Source organism: Dermacentor silvarum, chromosome 4 (genome assembly GCF_013339745.2).
Source record: "Dermacentor silvarum isolate Dsil-2018 chromosome 4, BIME_Dsil_1.4, whole genome shotgun sequence".
Taxonomy (NCBI): Eukaryota; Metazoa; Arthropoda; class Arachnida; order Ixodida; family Ixodidae; genus Dermacentor; species Dermacentor silvarum.
The window spans coordinates 5,669,168-5,686,377 of NC_051157.2; the positions used below are offsets into that span (position 1 = coordinate 5,669,168).

General features: G+C 47.5%; 1 protein-coding gene across 1 annotated transcript in view; it reads right to left on the reverse strand.

Annotated features, from left to right (window-relative positions):
- Positions 1–368: 368 nt before the first annotated feature.
- Positions 369–17,210, reverse strand: part of LOC125944620 (cytochrome P450 2J3-like) — a 97,146-nt gene continuing 80,304 nt past the window's right edge. The window contains exons 7-8 of the mRNA XM_049665125.1: positions 4,905–5,095; positions 369–538 (exon numbers count right to left, since the gene is read on the reverse strand). Of these exons, the coding sequence (XP_049521082.1) occupies positions 369–538; positions 4,905–5,095 (361 nt within the window). The remainder of the gene's footprint in view (positions 539–4,904; positions 5,096–17,210) is intronic.

Here is a 17,210-nt window from a genome sequence, read left to right on the forward strand (position 1 = left end):
GGACAGTCATCGTGAGATGGGTCCAGCTAAATTTTGTTCTGTACAACAACAGCCCCGCTATGTACTAAAAAAGTTTACGGACCAAGGGATCTGGCAAAAAGCTGAATATGTCTGCAGCCTCAAAACGCAGCCTGGTATGCCCATTTCCAGCCTCAGCTGGTATATGCGAACAACATTGTGATGTACGGTTTTACTATAGCTACTTTTAAAGGCTGCTCGGTTATTTAGCGTTTTCTCAGATCCGTAAACTTTTTTGGTTGATAGTCCATAAAATAAGGATTGCCGATTTTCCAGCATGCTGTGGTGAAACATTCGAAACAGTTTTATTTTCGATTGCGCAGAGAAAACAAAATGAGCACGGTTGGCATTCAGCGGGGCAAGAAGCGCAGCTTGACGGCCGCCACCTTGCTGGGAAAGACGCCGCCGATGTCCAGCTGGCTGCCTTCCTCGGGCAGGATGCGATACTTCTGCAGCAGCGACGTCAAGTACAGGAACACCGCTGCCTGCGCCAACGGTTCACCTGGACACATGCGCTTCCCTGCCCGCGGGAATGAAGCCGCGTATAAACAACGAATATTATGCAACGCAAAGCTGTGCAACGCAACGCTCCACGTTCGTGTGCGTTACTTCTCGTGTCGTCTGCTAAACATAGTAGTGTGCATACGTGCGTGTACGGCATTCATATGTTGCAATGTTGTCCCATGGCAGCTTGTCTAACCGAAACACAACAAGCAATTCGGTGTCACTGGGTGTCTATAAGTCTGCGCATCAATATTACTCTTGTGGCTGGGCTATCCCTATTTTCGCGTGCATGTAGATGCAGCAATATAGGTAGCACGTTTAGGCATATTATGTGCTAGGAAACTATTTGCAAATTTGACGCACAAAGAAGGAACGTTTTGGGGGGAGCGCGTGCACGCGCCATAGGTGATAGCAACTCATTTTTTCATTGGTATTTTAACCCGAGCTGCTTTTCTTGCTTATTCCTTTGTTTGCTTTCGTTACGCAGCATGTATATATATATATATATATATATATATATATATATATATATATATATATATATATATATTGTTACGGGGAGAATACTCCGCACCTCCACCAAAGATGTTACGGGGAGAATATATATATACAATAGATATATTTACAAGGTAAGGCGCACAACGCTACAGCAATTGTTCAGGAGACCGCGTGCACACCAGAAAGCCACGCCGTCGTCGTCATCATCGTCCAAGCACCGACCACAGGATCGCCGCTCGTGACATTATATATATGTCTTTTATGAGGCATAAATATTCTCATTTGAAAGTGAGCGCTTGTCCTTGTCTGTCTTCTGAGGTTAATTGTCTTCGCTCAAGAAGTCACGCTGTTTGAATCATGCAGAACCGACTATCCCAATCTTTGATGTCTCCACTATAGAGCACTCTTGAATTCGGATACTAACGGCTGGAGTATTAGGTCACATATTACATATAAGTAATTTACATATGTAATCAATAGTTTGACGGAACACCGTCTATTCGGATAAAGGCATTATTAGTTCAACAGGCCACTCACCAATGTAAAAAAATGCAAAAAAGAAAAATACAAACCCAGAAAGTTTGACATTTCGGGGTCTGTACAGGTTCCTTTCTCACAATGAGCCGGTCATTACACGATTCGTTTATACAGGGTGTCCCAGCTATCACGCAGCATGATTTAAAAAAAAGAGGAGCGGCGTCTCGCGAAGCAAACCTAGTGCGTATTGTTTCCAGTACAGTGGAGTAGCCGCCAGTAATTTTTTCGTTATTGAGATTTAATTAGGTAATTGTAATTAATTATCTAACTCGAGAAGTACTGTCCTAATTATCAAAGTGTCAATGAGAAAGTTGTAGAGCAACAAGAAAAAAATCCCGATACAACTTTCTGTTGCTCAATGCGTGCTACATAAATGTGTTTTTCCGGGTGTGAAAGAAGCTCGCGAATACACACATAATTGCTGCGTGACTAGCCGCTCGAGGCACTCTGCGTGTATTCGCAGATAAGTTGCAGATAAGTTTTTTCCCGTAATAATGCTTTTATAGCGTAAGCTGTTATGGGCTCATTCCAATAGCCGTTTCGGTTGGCGATGGTGACGCCGCCGTAACCGCTATCGCCGGAAATGCGAAAAAAAATCTCCGCATATCCACGACTTCAATGATGATGAGTGGGCGAAGCACCGGTGGATCATTCGGGTAAACCAGAGCTACGGATGAGAGAGAGAGAGAGAGAGAGAGAGAGAGCGTCGGGAACGAACGTCCTTGTGCACCGTAGCGCCCCTAGGTACGGATGAGAGAGAGAGAGGGAACGAACGCCCTTGTGCACCGCAGCGCCCCTAGGTACGGATGAGAGAGAGAGAGAGGGAACGAACGCCCTTGTGCACCGTAGCGCCCCTAGGTACGGATGAGAGAGAGAGAGAGAGAGGGAACGAACGCCCTTGTGCACCGTAGCGCCCCTAGGTACGGATGAGAGAGAGAGAGGGAACGAACGCCCTTGTGCACCGTAGCGCCCCTAGGTACGGATGAGAGAGAGAGGGAACGAACGCCCTTGTGCACCGTAGCGCCCCTAGGTACGGATGAGAGAGAGAGAGAGGGAACGAACGCCCTTGTGCACCGTAGCGCCCCTAGGTACGGATGAGAGAGAGAGAGGGAACGAACGCCCTTGTGCACCGTAGCGCCCCTAGGTACGGATGAGAGAGAGAGAGGGAACGAACGCCCTTGTGCACCGTAGCGCCCCTAGGTACGGATGAGAGAGAGAGAGGGAACGAACGCCCTTGTGCACCGTAGCGCCCCTAGGTACGGATGAGAGAGAGAGAGAGGGAACGAACGCCCTTGTGCACCGCAGCGCCCCTAGGTACGGATGAGAGAGAGAGAGGGAACGAACGCCCTTGTGCACCGCAGCGCCCCTAGGTACGGATGAGAGAGAGAGAGAGGGAACGAACGCCCTTGTGCACCGTAGCGCCCCTAGGTACGGATGAGAGAGAGAGAGGGAACGAACGCCCTTGTGCACCGTAGCGCCCCTAGGTACGGATGAGAGAGAGAGAGGGAACGAACGCCCTTGTGCACCGTAGCACCCCTAGGTACGGATGAGAGAGAGAGAGGGAACGAACGCCCTTGTGCACCGCAGCGCCCCTAGCTACGGACGAGAGAGAGAGAGAGAGACAGCGCGCGTCGGGAACGAGAGAGAAAGAAAAAGAGAAACGAACGCATTCGGGTAAACCAGAGCTACGGACGAGAGAGAAATTGAGCGCGCGTCGGAAATGAACGCCCTTGTGCACCGCAGCGCCCCTAGCTACGAACGAGAGAGAGAGAGAGAGAGAGAGACGGTGCGCGTCGGGTTCAGCAGGAGGCTTGATCGGGCTCAGCAGACTGCTGTGCAGAGAGCACTACAAGCCGCAGCTCGCCGTCGACGCCGGGCGGAGAGTTCAGATCCTTCTCGTCAAAACGAGGCGAACAAACTTCCGCGAAGACCCTGTTGTGCGTGGTGCCCAAATTGGAGCTACTCTTGAGCCGCTCCACCAGCTTACGCTTTGACTGTGCTGTGTGTGCCACGCAGGCCTGTGACTTTTTTGCCTCGTGCCAGTTTATCATGTGACGCGTGTTTTGAACGTGCTCTGTGATGGCAGTTGATGCCACGTGGTTCTTGGTGATGTCATTTTTATGCTGTCTCAGTCGCCTTTGAAAGTTTTCCTAGACTGATTATGGATACTATCGAATCCAGGGCGCTGAGATTCTTCCAGCCCCGATTTAATGTCTTCCTGAGGTACGTAGACGACGTATAGCTGCTTTTATATTCTGAAGAAGGGCGATGTTCAACAATGTTTTGCACCCTTCAACAGTATTTTCATATAATTCACCCTAGACGCATTTGGGGACGTATAACCTTTGGGGACGTATTTGGGGACAGGAAGAGAGCGGTGTGGATCAGAGAACAAATGGGGGTAGACGATATTCTAGTTGACATTAAGCGGAAGAAATGGAGCTGGGCAGGCCATGTAATGCGTAGGATGGATAACCGGTGGACCATTAGGGTTACAGAATGGATACCAAGAGAAGGGAAGCGCAGTCGAGGACGGCAGAAAGTCAGGTGGGATGATGAGGTTAGGAAATTCGCAGGCGCAAGTTGGAATACGCTAGCGCAAGACAGGGGCAATTGGAGATCGCAGGGAGAGGCCTTCGTCCTGCAGTGGACATAAATATAGGCTGATGATGATGATGATGATGATGATGATGATGATGAACCTAAGCTTCAAGTCCATGGCCATCCGTCTGTCCACAAGCGTTCCGTCGTTACGGCGATGGTCAACTGCGCCATGGGCACATGCTCCAGGGCTGCAGACTTGAAGCAAAAGCTAGTGACAGCCTGCGACGATATCTCGAAACGGGGTGTCTCGAAACTTTATGATATCACCTCGTATATAAACAAATCTTGTAATGACCGGCTCATTGTGAACGGCTGATTGTGTACACATCCCATAACGTCAAAATGATCTTTTTTTGGCTAATAACGGGATTGTGCAATATTTGCTAGAGCAGGCATACTTGTCATGAACATGGTGACGTGCCAACCGCTTGGAGGAAAAGAATGGGTGGCGCAAGCCTGTCACGCCTAGCTGAACGCGAGTATTGTTCACGTAAGAGTTGGTAAGAAGACGGGCCTTCCCGGCGCCTTCTGAGATACGCTTGGAAGGTTACCTGGTATATTTCGTGTGAGAAAAAACGGAACTGGCTTTGAAAAGCTGATGGGGCGGGTAGATCAATCCATAGTATCTCTATCTGGGTCGCACTTTCGTAAGACGACCGGTCATCCTTTTTACGTCCCTAGACCTGGTGGACATGCTGACAATGTTGCCGCGAAGGTTCTTTAGCAGCGCGCGTCGTGCTTACCGACGCCGAACGGGAACATGTTTGCGGGCCGTGCAAGGGGCGCCGACCCGTCCGGTTTCAAGAACCTGGCAGGGTGGAACTTCTCCGGGTGCTGCCAGCGATCGGGGTTCATGTGAGCTGCCCACATGTTCGCCAGGATCACGGTGCCCTTGGGCACGAAGTGCTTGCCAACGTAGGTGTCCTCCGCTGCCCTGCACGACAAGTCTCGTCAAGGGCAGCTCAATTACTGCCGCCACAAGGGCGACCTCGTTGAACAGGCTGTCCGAATCGAGCGGAATATCGAATACATCGTGGTTTAGCCGGTTAAGTCTGGCTACCTGAGCGACGTAACTTCTAGTGTCTATGGCTGCGGGAATAAAATGTATCGTAGATTCGCTCCAATTTTATGTCTCATTGAGCACAGCTGACGGTTCTGAAATATTCGAAAATAATTCGAGAAATATTCGTACATGCGAATAGTGACCATTCAATTCGAAAGCTGAATCGGATAGGACATTATTCGATTCGTTATTCGAAATTTTCTAATATTTGCTCACGCCTAGAAGACAGTGGTGGGCGAATGCCTTATGGACACTCAAAAAGGATTTCTGCCGTCGGCGTCGCTGTGAGGTTCCGTATGACGTCAACGGCGATGAAATCGGCGCCGCGCGCCAGACGTATTTGCGAGTCTAAGGGCGCGAGGGACGCGCGCTTTCACAGGGAGCGAACACACGGCGGAGAACAAACGCGCGTTCTGCGTCGTGCTCCCTGAAGAGCTGCAGAATTAAGCGTCTCTTTCTTCCTTTACAATCCCCATATATAAAGCAAACGCGACTTAATCCGCCGCGTGAAAGGCCCTGAGAGGACGGGAGGGAGGGAGGGGAGGCGACGTTTAGCTGCGACACCAAATGCGTATTTATATAAAAATGTTGCGAGCCGAGAAGGTGGGTAAGATTTCCGACGCAGGCACCAGCAACAGTCACAAACGCCACGTGCATTCGGTGCGAACACGGGCAAAACGGCGACGGCGTCGACAACAGTCCTGCGCGTTGCTGGCGCTGTTGCATGTCCAAGTTTATACAGCTGATAAAACTACTACCCTTACTCCGTATAGCTCTCTGCTAAGTTGCTATCGCAATTGATGCTTCGCCTTTCGGGTGAAACTGCAACATTTTTTTTGATCCCATGGCCGCTCGGCCCTCACTCAGCCAGTGCGGAATCAGCCGCATGATGCTCTTCCATTCAACTCCCTCCACTGGACGGCACAGGCCGCCTTAAACACGACAGTGTGCTAGCTTGAGGCTCTACTGTGGACATTCCGCCATTTTCTTCGAGGCGTGACGTAGACGCGACGCTTACAAAATGGCGCTAATGGCCCCGACTTGCTTTCGTAACGTGACTCAAATTTGACGTTTCGCTTAAGAAACTGTCATGACCATTGAACCTAGCGTTCTTGATAAAGCAAAACAGTATTCCTCCCCAGTAAAAATAAAGCAGCTAGCTCAAAGCGTACGATTATTCCATCAAAATCGTTTCTCGCTTCCGTCGTCTGCATGCGCACAAGCCATCGTCTGTTTCATTAGCTAGGATGCGTGTCCTCGAGAAATGGAATGAGTCATAGGCGGAAAGCTTTAATCTTACAGCGTAAGCTTTTATGGGCTCATTCCAATAGCTGTTTCTGGTCGCGATGATGCCGCCGCTCCGTAGCCGCTATCGCGGCAAATGCGAAAAAAAGTACCCGCTCTCCGCCGGGATCGAGCCCTGGCCCGCTGCGTGGTAGTCGGATACTTTACCACTGAGCCACGCAGGCGCTTGCTATCTGGCAGAAGAAACATTCCATTTATACGCGCCCTGCGCCTCTGGGCCGGCGCGCAGGCGAAGACGAGCCGAGCCTCCGCCAGTATGGTGGCGCCATCTAGTTAACGTGCCTGCAACCGCCGCGTGTGACGAGATGCGATTCAGACGCGATGCGATTCAGACGAGGCGCGCAATCAACGCTATCCCGATGTTAGATATGCGCCACGTATTCTGGGTATCTCTTCGGTACACGTTATGGCGTCTCCTCGCAAGGTACGAACCACTGCTGTAGAAGCGAATCGTAGAGCTACGTGCGCGGCTACAACCAGGTATCAGGCTCAGCAGACTGCTGTGCAGAGAGAATTACAACCGCAGCTCGCCGTCGCCGGGCGGACAGTTCAGATCGTTCTCGTCAAAATCGAGGCGAAGACACTTTGCCGCGAAGACCTTGTTGTGCGTGGTGCCGAAATTGGAGCTACTCTTGCACCGCTCAACCAGCTTACGCTGTGACTGTGCTGCGTGTGCCGCGCAGGCCTGTGACTTTTTTCCGGGGGGGGGGGGGGGGGGACCTGAGGTCTGACCAGCTTTCCGAACCCTACCCATGTATGCATATATACAGGGTGTCCCAGCTATCACGCAGCACGATATAAAAAAAGAGGAACGGCGTTACGCGAAGCCAACCTAGTGCGTATTTCCAGTACAGTGGATTAGCCAGCAGTAATTTTTTCGTTACTGAGATTTAATTATTTAATTGTAAATAGTTATTTAACTCGAGAACTACTCTCCTAATTATCAAAGTGTCAATGAGGAAGTTGTAGAGCAACATGAAAAACTCCCGATACAGCTTTCTGTTGCTCAATACGCGCTACATAAATGTGTTTTTCTGAGTGTGAAAGAAGCCCGCGGATACACGCAGAATTGCCGCACGACTGGCCGCTCGAGGCACTTTGCGTGTATTCGCGGGCTTCTTTCATGCTCGGAAAAACACTTTTATGTAGCACGTATTGAGCAACGGAGAGCTGTATCGGGAGTTTTTCATGTTGCTCTAGACCTTTCGCATTGACACTTTGACAATTAGGACAGTACTTCTCGAGTTAAATAAGTATTTACAATTAAATAATGAAATCTCAGTACCGAAAAAAAAAATACTGGCGGCAACTCCACTGTACTGGAAACAATACGCACTAGGTTTCCTTCGCGTAACGCCGTTCCTTTTTTTTTTTTTGAGATCGTGTTGCGTGATAGCTGGGACACCATGTATATATATATATATATATATATATATATATATATATATATATACTATAACACTCTCAGGGTTAGTTCTAGTTGTAAGACATAAATACCCCAGAAAGTGGATGGGAAAACGGCGCCCAGGTAGCTCAATGGTGAGAGCATCACACGCGTAATGCGAAGACGTGGGTTCGTTCCCCACCTGCGGCCAGTTGTTTTTTCATCCATTTTCATTAATCTATCATTGCTTTAATTCAATGAGTGAGTAAAGTAATTTCCCCTATGTTGTCCTTGCTGTCATTGTTTGTTGACTTGTTATGATATGATTAATAAAAATCGGGCCCCTTGGTTCCCTTTCTTCTCGTTCATATATATATTTCCTTTAATAAAGATTACACTGGAAACTTCGTGTGACCTCGAAAGATTGTTAACTGAAGCGACGAGCTTACATGAGTATTTGCAAGACCTCAGAGCAGGAAACAATTCAGTTTTACAGTCGTAGCACCAAGAGAGTGGTATCTCTCGGATGAGCTATGCGACAAGCGGATTCAGTTAAACATGTTAGGGAGTTATATTTGTTTTGTGCGCATAACGTCACACAAATACACATTAATGAAAAAAGCCATGTAATGCCTTGCAAATGTTTGAATACAAAAGATACAATGAAGAAATCTTTTCCTGACGAAAGGTCAGTGTTTGAACAGATAAGACATAACATATATAAAAATTAAACGATATATAACAATTTCTGAACACAACTAATGACGAAATGTTAGCATAAGTACATTGTAATTCCATACCGCAATAGTTTCATTACTTGTCTGTTTCACAACTATGCCTTATGCCACTGGTTTTGTTTATTTTCTGGAGGCAGAATAAAGGATTATAGAGTAAAAATGATCAGATGCCCCAAAAAATAAAAAAAGACAGCGATATCTCAAAAGCGCGAAAGGACTCAATAGCAAATATAGGAATAGCGTGGATTGTGTTATTGAGCGGCAAATGCAGCATAGGACGAATAAAAATCAATAAGTAAAATGCACAGCATGGACTGGGGAGTTTTACAAATAGCGCAACCACGCGTCTTTTCTTACCCAAATGGCCTCACTCTGCTTGCGCTCTTATGTACCCCGTTTTCGTTCTTTTGTATAACATTTTGCGTTGTTTTCTAATCCAGGTGGTTTGCTTTGACTTGTAAGTCGGTGCCTTTCTCTCTCTCATTAAACACATCGATTCGTTGTCTGATGCGATGGTTTGACCATCATTGAAAAAGTGTTCGTTCGGGCACTTGATCTGGAAATGAAGTAGTCGGCAATCTTATTCAAATTGATTTTGTGGGAGAGTTCTTTGTGGGCGTGCAAAATTGCCAGATGGTTCAAACGGGCTTGTCCAGTCGTCGACCGCAAGTATATTTTCAGTCGCCGAAGGCAAGAAAAGGACCTCTCGGATGTGGTCTTCGAGAACGGTATGGCCAACGCATTTTTTTAGCTTGGTCATTTCCGGCAAACGGTTTCGCAGGTGTTCAACCTTGGTCCCCATAAACATGTGCACGACGTCCTCGAATGTGTGCAATGATGCCGACCTTTGCTGGCTTAAAATGTCAATCAGCATATCTCTGTGCAAAATCAGGCGTGCTGGTTCAAGGTCGTCACCGTAGAACACTATCACCGTAGAACTTTCCTATGGCAAGCTACTCAATTTAGGACTTATGCTGCCACATATAAGGTGGATACGTGTTGTTTAAAGAAGACAGCACTGTGTCAAGTACTTCATAGAGCCTCTGGCGGTACATGTCCCTCGATGATGGAAACACGTGTAGTGAGGAACCTTCTTGATAGCGGCGTGGAGTCTTCTTTTGCCTAGCAGCTAGAAGAGACGGGTCCTCAACTCCTACTTTTCCTGCCTCTGCCATACATACGCGGATGAGGCGCTTTATTTTGGAGGTAATCTGCGCCGAGTTCAAGCTTGGGCCATCCGAGATGACTGGTCCTTTCACGTGCGTTGCGTCCTCGCGCGCCTAGTGTTATGTTTCCGCTGGTGCTTATACGGTGGACAATCCGCTTCCCTTTCAGCGTCAGACGAGTTCTGGCGAAGTACCGATAAGCGAGCTACCCACTGTTGGTTTTGTCGTTGGTGCTATGTTTGTAGCCGGTGCGCATTGCAACGTACGTAGCCGCGCTAGGAGCAAGCTCGACGGCTATTTTCTACTTCTGCTTTTATCGCGACAACAATTGTATCGACACTCCAGGCAAATTTTCGCGGTCGTCGTCGCAAGATATTCCGTATAAAGTCCATAAGTCATATGACTGAGCGACCCATACACTGTGGGTGCGAGGAAAAGCGCGAAACACTGAGCCGAAAAGCATTGCGGTTTGATCGACATTAAATATCTTCCCACGTGGTCAATATTCGGGTTAGTTGGAGGTCACGCGATCAAATGCGCGCATGGGGAGGAGAGCACGCGTATTCTCATCTAGCCCTACCGCAGCTGCGAATGACTGCGTGGTTGACGCTTACGCGGCCCGCGTGCCGTATCCAGTTGGTAGTCATTGGGGGCTGCAATGATCAAGGACGGGCAGGGATGGCTGCTAACTTCATGCGCGCTGTCTTCTTAGGCTGTTTTTCCGCGCCCCAAGTGTTGCAGATCGCATAGCCGAAGTTAAGATACAGGGGTAATTGGAGATCGCTGACAGAGGCCGTCCTGTAGTGCACATAAAGATATGCAGATGATGATGATGAATCTAATTTTTGGAGTCGCGGTGAATCACATGGCTGTACGAACCGTTCGTCCCCGCTGCCGGCGTTCTTCATAATGCCAGCGTTGTGACAGCAACTGCTCGTGGTCATCCAGCGAGATATTTACAGGCTTACATGGCCGGTGCATTGGAGTGGTGGCGTGGAGCAGAGGTAGAATACCCGGCTTCAAATCTGAAGGTCGTAAGTTCGAATCCTACTCCAGTCCACCACATTTTCAGGCATGGAGTGGTGCCTGACACCGGCAAGAAAAAAAAATATATCGCCGAGAGCTAGTGGGGCTATACTAGTTCAGGTGTAACCAAACTAGGAAGGCCCACTAAGCTTCATCAAAGTCACTCCCTCACCAGAACAGGAATTGGCCTCCCTGGTGCAGTATTCGGCCACTACCTCCCCCATGACTCCGACAATTAACCCATGGCCCTCAGTTCCCAGTGGCTGCGGAGCACCTGACCAAGGCGGCGGTCAGACCTGCTACGCGGCAGAGGGTGCTAAGAATATCTGGGTCAAGACAGGCCGCCAATGGAAACTGAACCTGGCAACGTTCAACACGCGCACCCTCTCGAGTGAGGCTAGCTTAGCAGGACTATTTGAAGAATTATCAGGCATTTCCTGGGATATTATTGGCCTTAGTGAGGTTAGAAGGACTGGTGAGGCTTACACAGTGCTGACTAACGGCCACGTCCTCTGCTACAGAGGTCTTCCAGATAAGAAAGAATCCGGGGTAGGATTTCTAGTGCATAACAACATAGCGGGCAACATTGATGAATTCTACATCATTAATGAGAGGGTAGCAGTCGTCGTAGTAAAGCTGGATAGGAGGTACAAGATGAAGGTAGTACAAGCCTATGCCCCAACCTCTAGTCACGATGATGAAGAAATAGAACAGTTTTATGAAGATGTTGAACTAGCAATGAGAAAAGTCATGGGCGATTTCAATGCAAAAGTGGGGAAAAAGGAGGTTGGTGAGCAAGCAATTGGCAACTACGGCATCGATTCTAGGAATGCAAGAGGAGAGATGTTAGTAGAATTCGCGGAAAGGAATAGGCTCCGAATAATGAATACCTTCTTCAGGAAGCGCAGCAACAGGAAGTGGACCTGGAAAAGCCCTAACGGAGAAACAAGGAATGAAATAGATTTCATACTCTCTGCCGATCCAAGCATAGTGCAGGATGTAGAAGTGTTAGGTAAGGTTAGGTGCAGTGACCATAGGTTAGTGAGGTCTAGGATTTCTCCCAATTTGAAGAGAGAGAGAGTGAAATTAGTCAAGAGGAAACAGGCCAACCTAGAGGCAGTAAGGGTAAAAGCAGACCAATTCAGGCTGGTGCTTGCAAACAAATATGCAGCTTTAGAAAAGGAAGATAAAGACAACATAGCGGTAATGAATGAAACCGTAACTAGGTTGATCTCAGAAGCAGCAATTGAAGTGGGAGGTAGGGCACCAAGGCAACCAGTAGGTAAGCTCTCCCAAGAAACAAAGGACCTAATAAAGAAACGACAGAAGATGAAAATGTCCAACTCAAGAGATCAGATAGAATTCGCTGAACTGTCAAAACTAATCAACAAGAAAAAAGTAAGGGATATTCGAAATTATAACGTGGGAAAGATTGAGGAAGCCGTAAAATATGGACGCAGCATTAAATCAGTTAGAAGAAAGCTTGGCATAGGACAAGGCGAGATGTATGCACTGAAATATAAGCATGGTAATATCATCAGCAATTTCGATGACATAGTAAAAGCAGCGGAAGAATTCTATACTGACCTGTACAGTGCCCAAAACAGCCAAGCTACTTTCATTCAAAATTGTGATGAACCGGATACAGAGGCTCCTTCTATAACTAGCGCTGAAGTTAGAAGGGCCTTGAAAGACATGACCAGGGGAAAAGCTGCTGGAGAAGATGGAATAACAGTAGATTTAATCAAAGATGGAGGAGATATCATGCTTGAAAAGCTTGCGGCCCTTTATACGCAATGCCTCACAACTTCATGTGTACCAGAGAGCTGGAAGAACGCCAACATTATACTAATCCATAAGAAGGGAGACGTTAAAGAACTGAAGAATTATAGACCCATTAGCTTGCTTTCAGTCTTGTATAAAATATTCACCAAGATAATTTCCAATAGAATCAGGGCAACACTTGACTTCAGCCAACCAAGAGAACAGGCTGGCTTCAGGAAGGGATATTCTACGATGGGTCATATCCATGTCATAAATCAGGTAATCGAGAAATCTGCGGAGTACAATCAACCTCTCTACATGGCTTTCATAGATTATGAAAAGGCATTTGATTCAGTAGAGATTCCAGCAGTCATAGATGCATTGCGTAATCAAGGAGTACAGGGGGCATACGTGAATATCTTAGCAAACATCTACAAGGATTCCACAGCTACCTTGATTCTCCACAAGAAAAGTAGAAAGTTACCTATCAAGAAAGGGGTCAGGCAAGGAGACACAATCTCTCCAATGCTATTCACTGCATGCTTAGAAGAAGTGTTCAAGCTCTTAGACTGGGAAGGCTTAGGAGTGAGGATCAACGGCGAATATCTCAGCAACCTTCGATTTGCAGATGACATTGTCCTATTCAGCAACAATGGAGACGAATTACAACAAATGAGTGAGGACCTTAATCGAGAAAGTGTAAGAATTGGGTTGAAGATGAATATGCAGAAGACAAAGGTAATGTTCAATAGCCTGGCAAGGGAACAAGAATTCAGGATCGCCAGTCAACCTCTGGAGTCTGTAAAGGAGTACGTTTATCTAGGTCAATTACTCACAGGGGACCCTGATCACGAGAAAGAAATTTACAGAAGAATAAAATTGGGTTGGAGTGCATACGGCAGGCATTACCAAATCCTGACTGGGAGCTTACCACTGTCGTTGAAAAGAAAAGTGTACAATCATTGCATTCTACCGGTGCTAACATATGGGGCAGAAACTTGGAGGTTAACGAAGAAGCTCGAGAACAAGTTAAGGACCGCACAAAGAGCGATGGAACGAAAAATCTTAGGACTAACGTTAAGAGACAGTAAGAGAGCGGTGTGGATCAGAGAACAAACGGGGATAGCCGATATTCTAGTTATAATGGATACCAAGAGAAGGGAAGCGCAGTCGAGGTCGGCAGAAAACCAGATGGGATGATGAAGTTAGGAAATTTGCAGGCGCAAGTTGGAATACGCTAGCGCAAGACAGGGGTAATTGGAGATCGCAGGGAGAGGCCTTCGTCCTGCAGTGGACATAAAATATAGGCTGATGATGATGATGGCCGGTGCATTGCACAATTAGTCATCATCATCATCATCATCATCATCCTACATTTTATGTCCACTGCAGGACGAAGGCCTCTCCCTGCGATCTCCAATTACCCCTGTCTTGCGCTAGCGTATTCCAACTTGCGCCTGCAAATTTCCTAACTTCATCATCCCATCTGGTTTTCTGCCGACCTCGACTGCGCTTCTTTTCTCTTGGTATCCATTCTGTAACCCTAATGGTCCACCGGTTATGGTGGCGTGGAGCAGAGGTAGAAATCTGAAGGTAGTAAGTTCGAATCCTACTCCAGTCCACCACATTTTCAGGCATGGAGTGGTGCTGATACCGGCAAGAAAAAAAATATATCGCCGAGAGCTAGTGGGGCTATACTAGTTCAGGTGTAACCAAACTAGGAAGGCCCATAAAGCTTCATCAAAGTCACTCCCTCACCAGAACAGGAATTGGCCTCCCTGGTGCAGTATTCGGCCACTACCTCCCTCATGACTCCGATGATGGCACAATTAGTAAGGAAATGTTACTACAATTCATATAGGCGATATAACCAACGTACAGACTCGTGTGAGGGCCGTAGTTTTTGCCGCAATTTTGACGAGCCTTACATGGGACCGGGCCATTTTATGTAATTTTTCCAACTACGTGTATGAAATCCGCCGTAAACCGCCGCGATCGCCTCCTTTCGCCATCTATAGCCGTGTACACCTTTAGAAGGCAGTGACATTTGCCCCTCAAAGGCGGACGCACACGAGCGTCCATCAATGAGCGCGCACTCAAGACTGACGTCATGAGCCGCACGGCCGGTGACCCCGCCGACAGAGGACATGGCAGCCCGTGCTTCGAGCTGGGCCGAGTCGTGTCAGCGGGACTATTTCTTTAGTCGCGGTGGCAATCGGCTACTGCGATTCAGTGATCAGGCCGGTGCACTTCTCCTGTCATCTTAAGTTGTAACCGACTTTTTTTTTTTGATAGTTGCGACGTGCGACAGTACGCTGCGCGGGAAAATTCGCAGTGGAGCGTGATAGGAATCAGCGGTGAACGCGATTGCTTCTCGGTTGGATATATATATATATATAAAAAAAACATTTGCTTTCAAGTTGGGGGTGCGGCCCGGATTTATAAGGGAAGAATCTTCCTTCGTGTAATTGTCTTATGCTTCGCTATCACAAATACTGCTTCGCCTTTGCGGCGAAACTGCAGCCTCTCTCTCTCTCTTTTTTTATTCTGACTCCTAGTAAAAGCTGTGCTGCGTATGACTGCTATTGATTCTTACTTCGAGTGAATCCGGCTTGGCGTCACTTCGGTTACTAAGTTACTTATATATATTTATGACCTCTGCATGCACGTTACGATGTTCCCATCCCCAATAAATGTTGTAAATTATTGTTTTTTTTTTATGAGTCGCTAGCATTACTTACTGGAAAGAGAAGCAATGCTGCGACACATATCACTCACGTGCATTTCACACTCGGTTGATAAAAGACTCTGCCAAAGGGGTCACTGAAGTCTGCAGGTCTTTTTTAGTGTCAAAAAAGCGCGCAAAGCAATTTGTAGCGAGTTGAACATACAGCAACATATTGTTTCTCTAGACATATAGGCTATCCATATCATTAGAAATAATTGTTAGCTGGCTACTTCTTTCGCTTTAAAAATATAATAAACTTTGTCCTGTGTACACATTTAAATATAATGTGCCTGTGCGTGGTGTTCACACTGGAAATTAAAATAACGCGTTGAAGTGAAAAGCTACGGATGAGGTAAACGCCGTTGGTGCTTCTAATGCGCTAGTGTTCCTACTGTCAGCATTATCAGAAATAAAGTGAAAGTATGAATAAAAGCCGTGCACATCCGCGTCAACAATGGTGCAATTAGCTTTTAGCCACATTAAGATTTTAAGGGAAAAGGTAGAGGCAACGTAAAAGAGACCGTAAATGATTTGGGTAACGGGACTCTGGTAATGACATTTTAGGAGCGGGGGGGGGGGGGGGGGGGGGGGGGGGGCTCAAGCCCCGGAGCACCCCGTAATCGGCGCCTATGGAATGAGTCATCGTATATTGGCGCCCATGCGCTTGTTTTCTACCTTGAGACAACATACGCGACCTACCAGTGGTGATGAGCACTTGCTCTAGCCCGCGTTATCGCTATCTCGTGAAACGCAAATGACTCAGCCCGACTCGCCTGGCTGAGAAGCGGCCGGATATCGTCGATAGCGTTGCGCGCGCCACAGGTGTCCGCTTGCGCGACGCAATATAGGGACTTTACGACGCAAGGGCCGGCGCTGCCATCTCTTGTTCACTTAGCTGCTTACTCGCAGCGCGCGAGGAAACTTCAAGGCGCCGCCTCGCGTTCATTTATTTTTATAAATTAAAAAGCCGCCGTTGTCTTAGCCTCTGATATCCACCGTACCTCTGATGACGTGAAAAGTCATTAATCTTGATTACGATACAAACGGAGCAGTGAAAAGTGCAAAAAGTCGCAGAAAGTTTGCTATGTTCAACCAATATTATTTTAAATAAACGTGCTTTTACTAAAAATGATGGTCCAAAACACAAATGCTAACACCTCCCGAGAGCGATGCAAATGCTATGAGCACGTATTATGAACAAAATATTTTCACGGCCACGAATGACGGGGAAAATGCGGCGATACACATGCCTCTCTGCCGCCATTGTATATGGCCGCTCATTAGCACAATTCGCGCGTCACGTCGCACCACAAATTACGGCGGACAATCTCTGCAGTGGCGGCCCAGCGCAACGTCACGCAACGTCGAATTGACGTTTACGAAACAGCTCTTCATGTGACGCTCCTCATGGCATATTCCTTCAGCCAATCAGCAAGCTGACAAGGCGGCTATCTTGGACCGCCACCACATATTCGCGAAATTGCAGATGCATAGCACGGGCTTCTGCACACTACCGTCAACTTTCTTTTTAAAGTGCTAAAGTCGCAATGTAGGTGCCAAGGAACAGAAAAAAAAACTAGTAGTCGATAAAATTTGCAGCTCCACGTCACGTTTCGTCATTTTGATGAAAACGCAAAATTGCATTTTGCAAAACTTCCGCTTCCCGGCACAAATTTCAAAGCTCGTGACCTCTCGACAGCCAATCAGATAGCCAACATGGTGGAGAATGGCGGCCGTGCAGCCGCCATGCGTGTCGAGAATAGAGCCCTTTTTTTTATTGATATGATATAAGGAGATGTTGACGCACAAATAAGGCGCCGGCTACTCCTTAGCTCTTGAATGGGTCTAACCTACTACATACAGGGTTCAACGTACA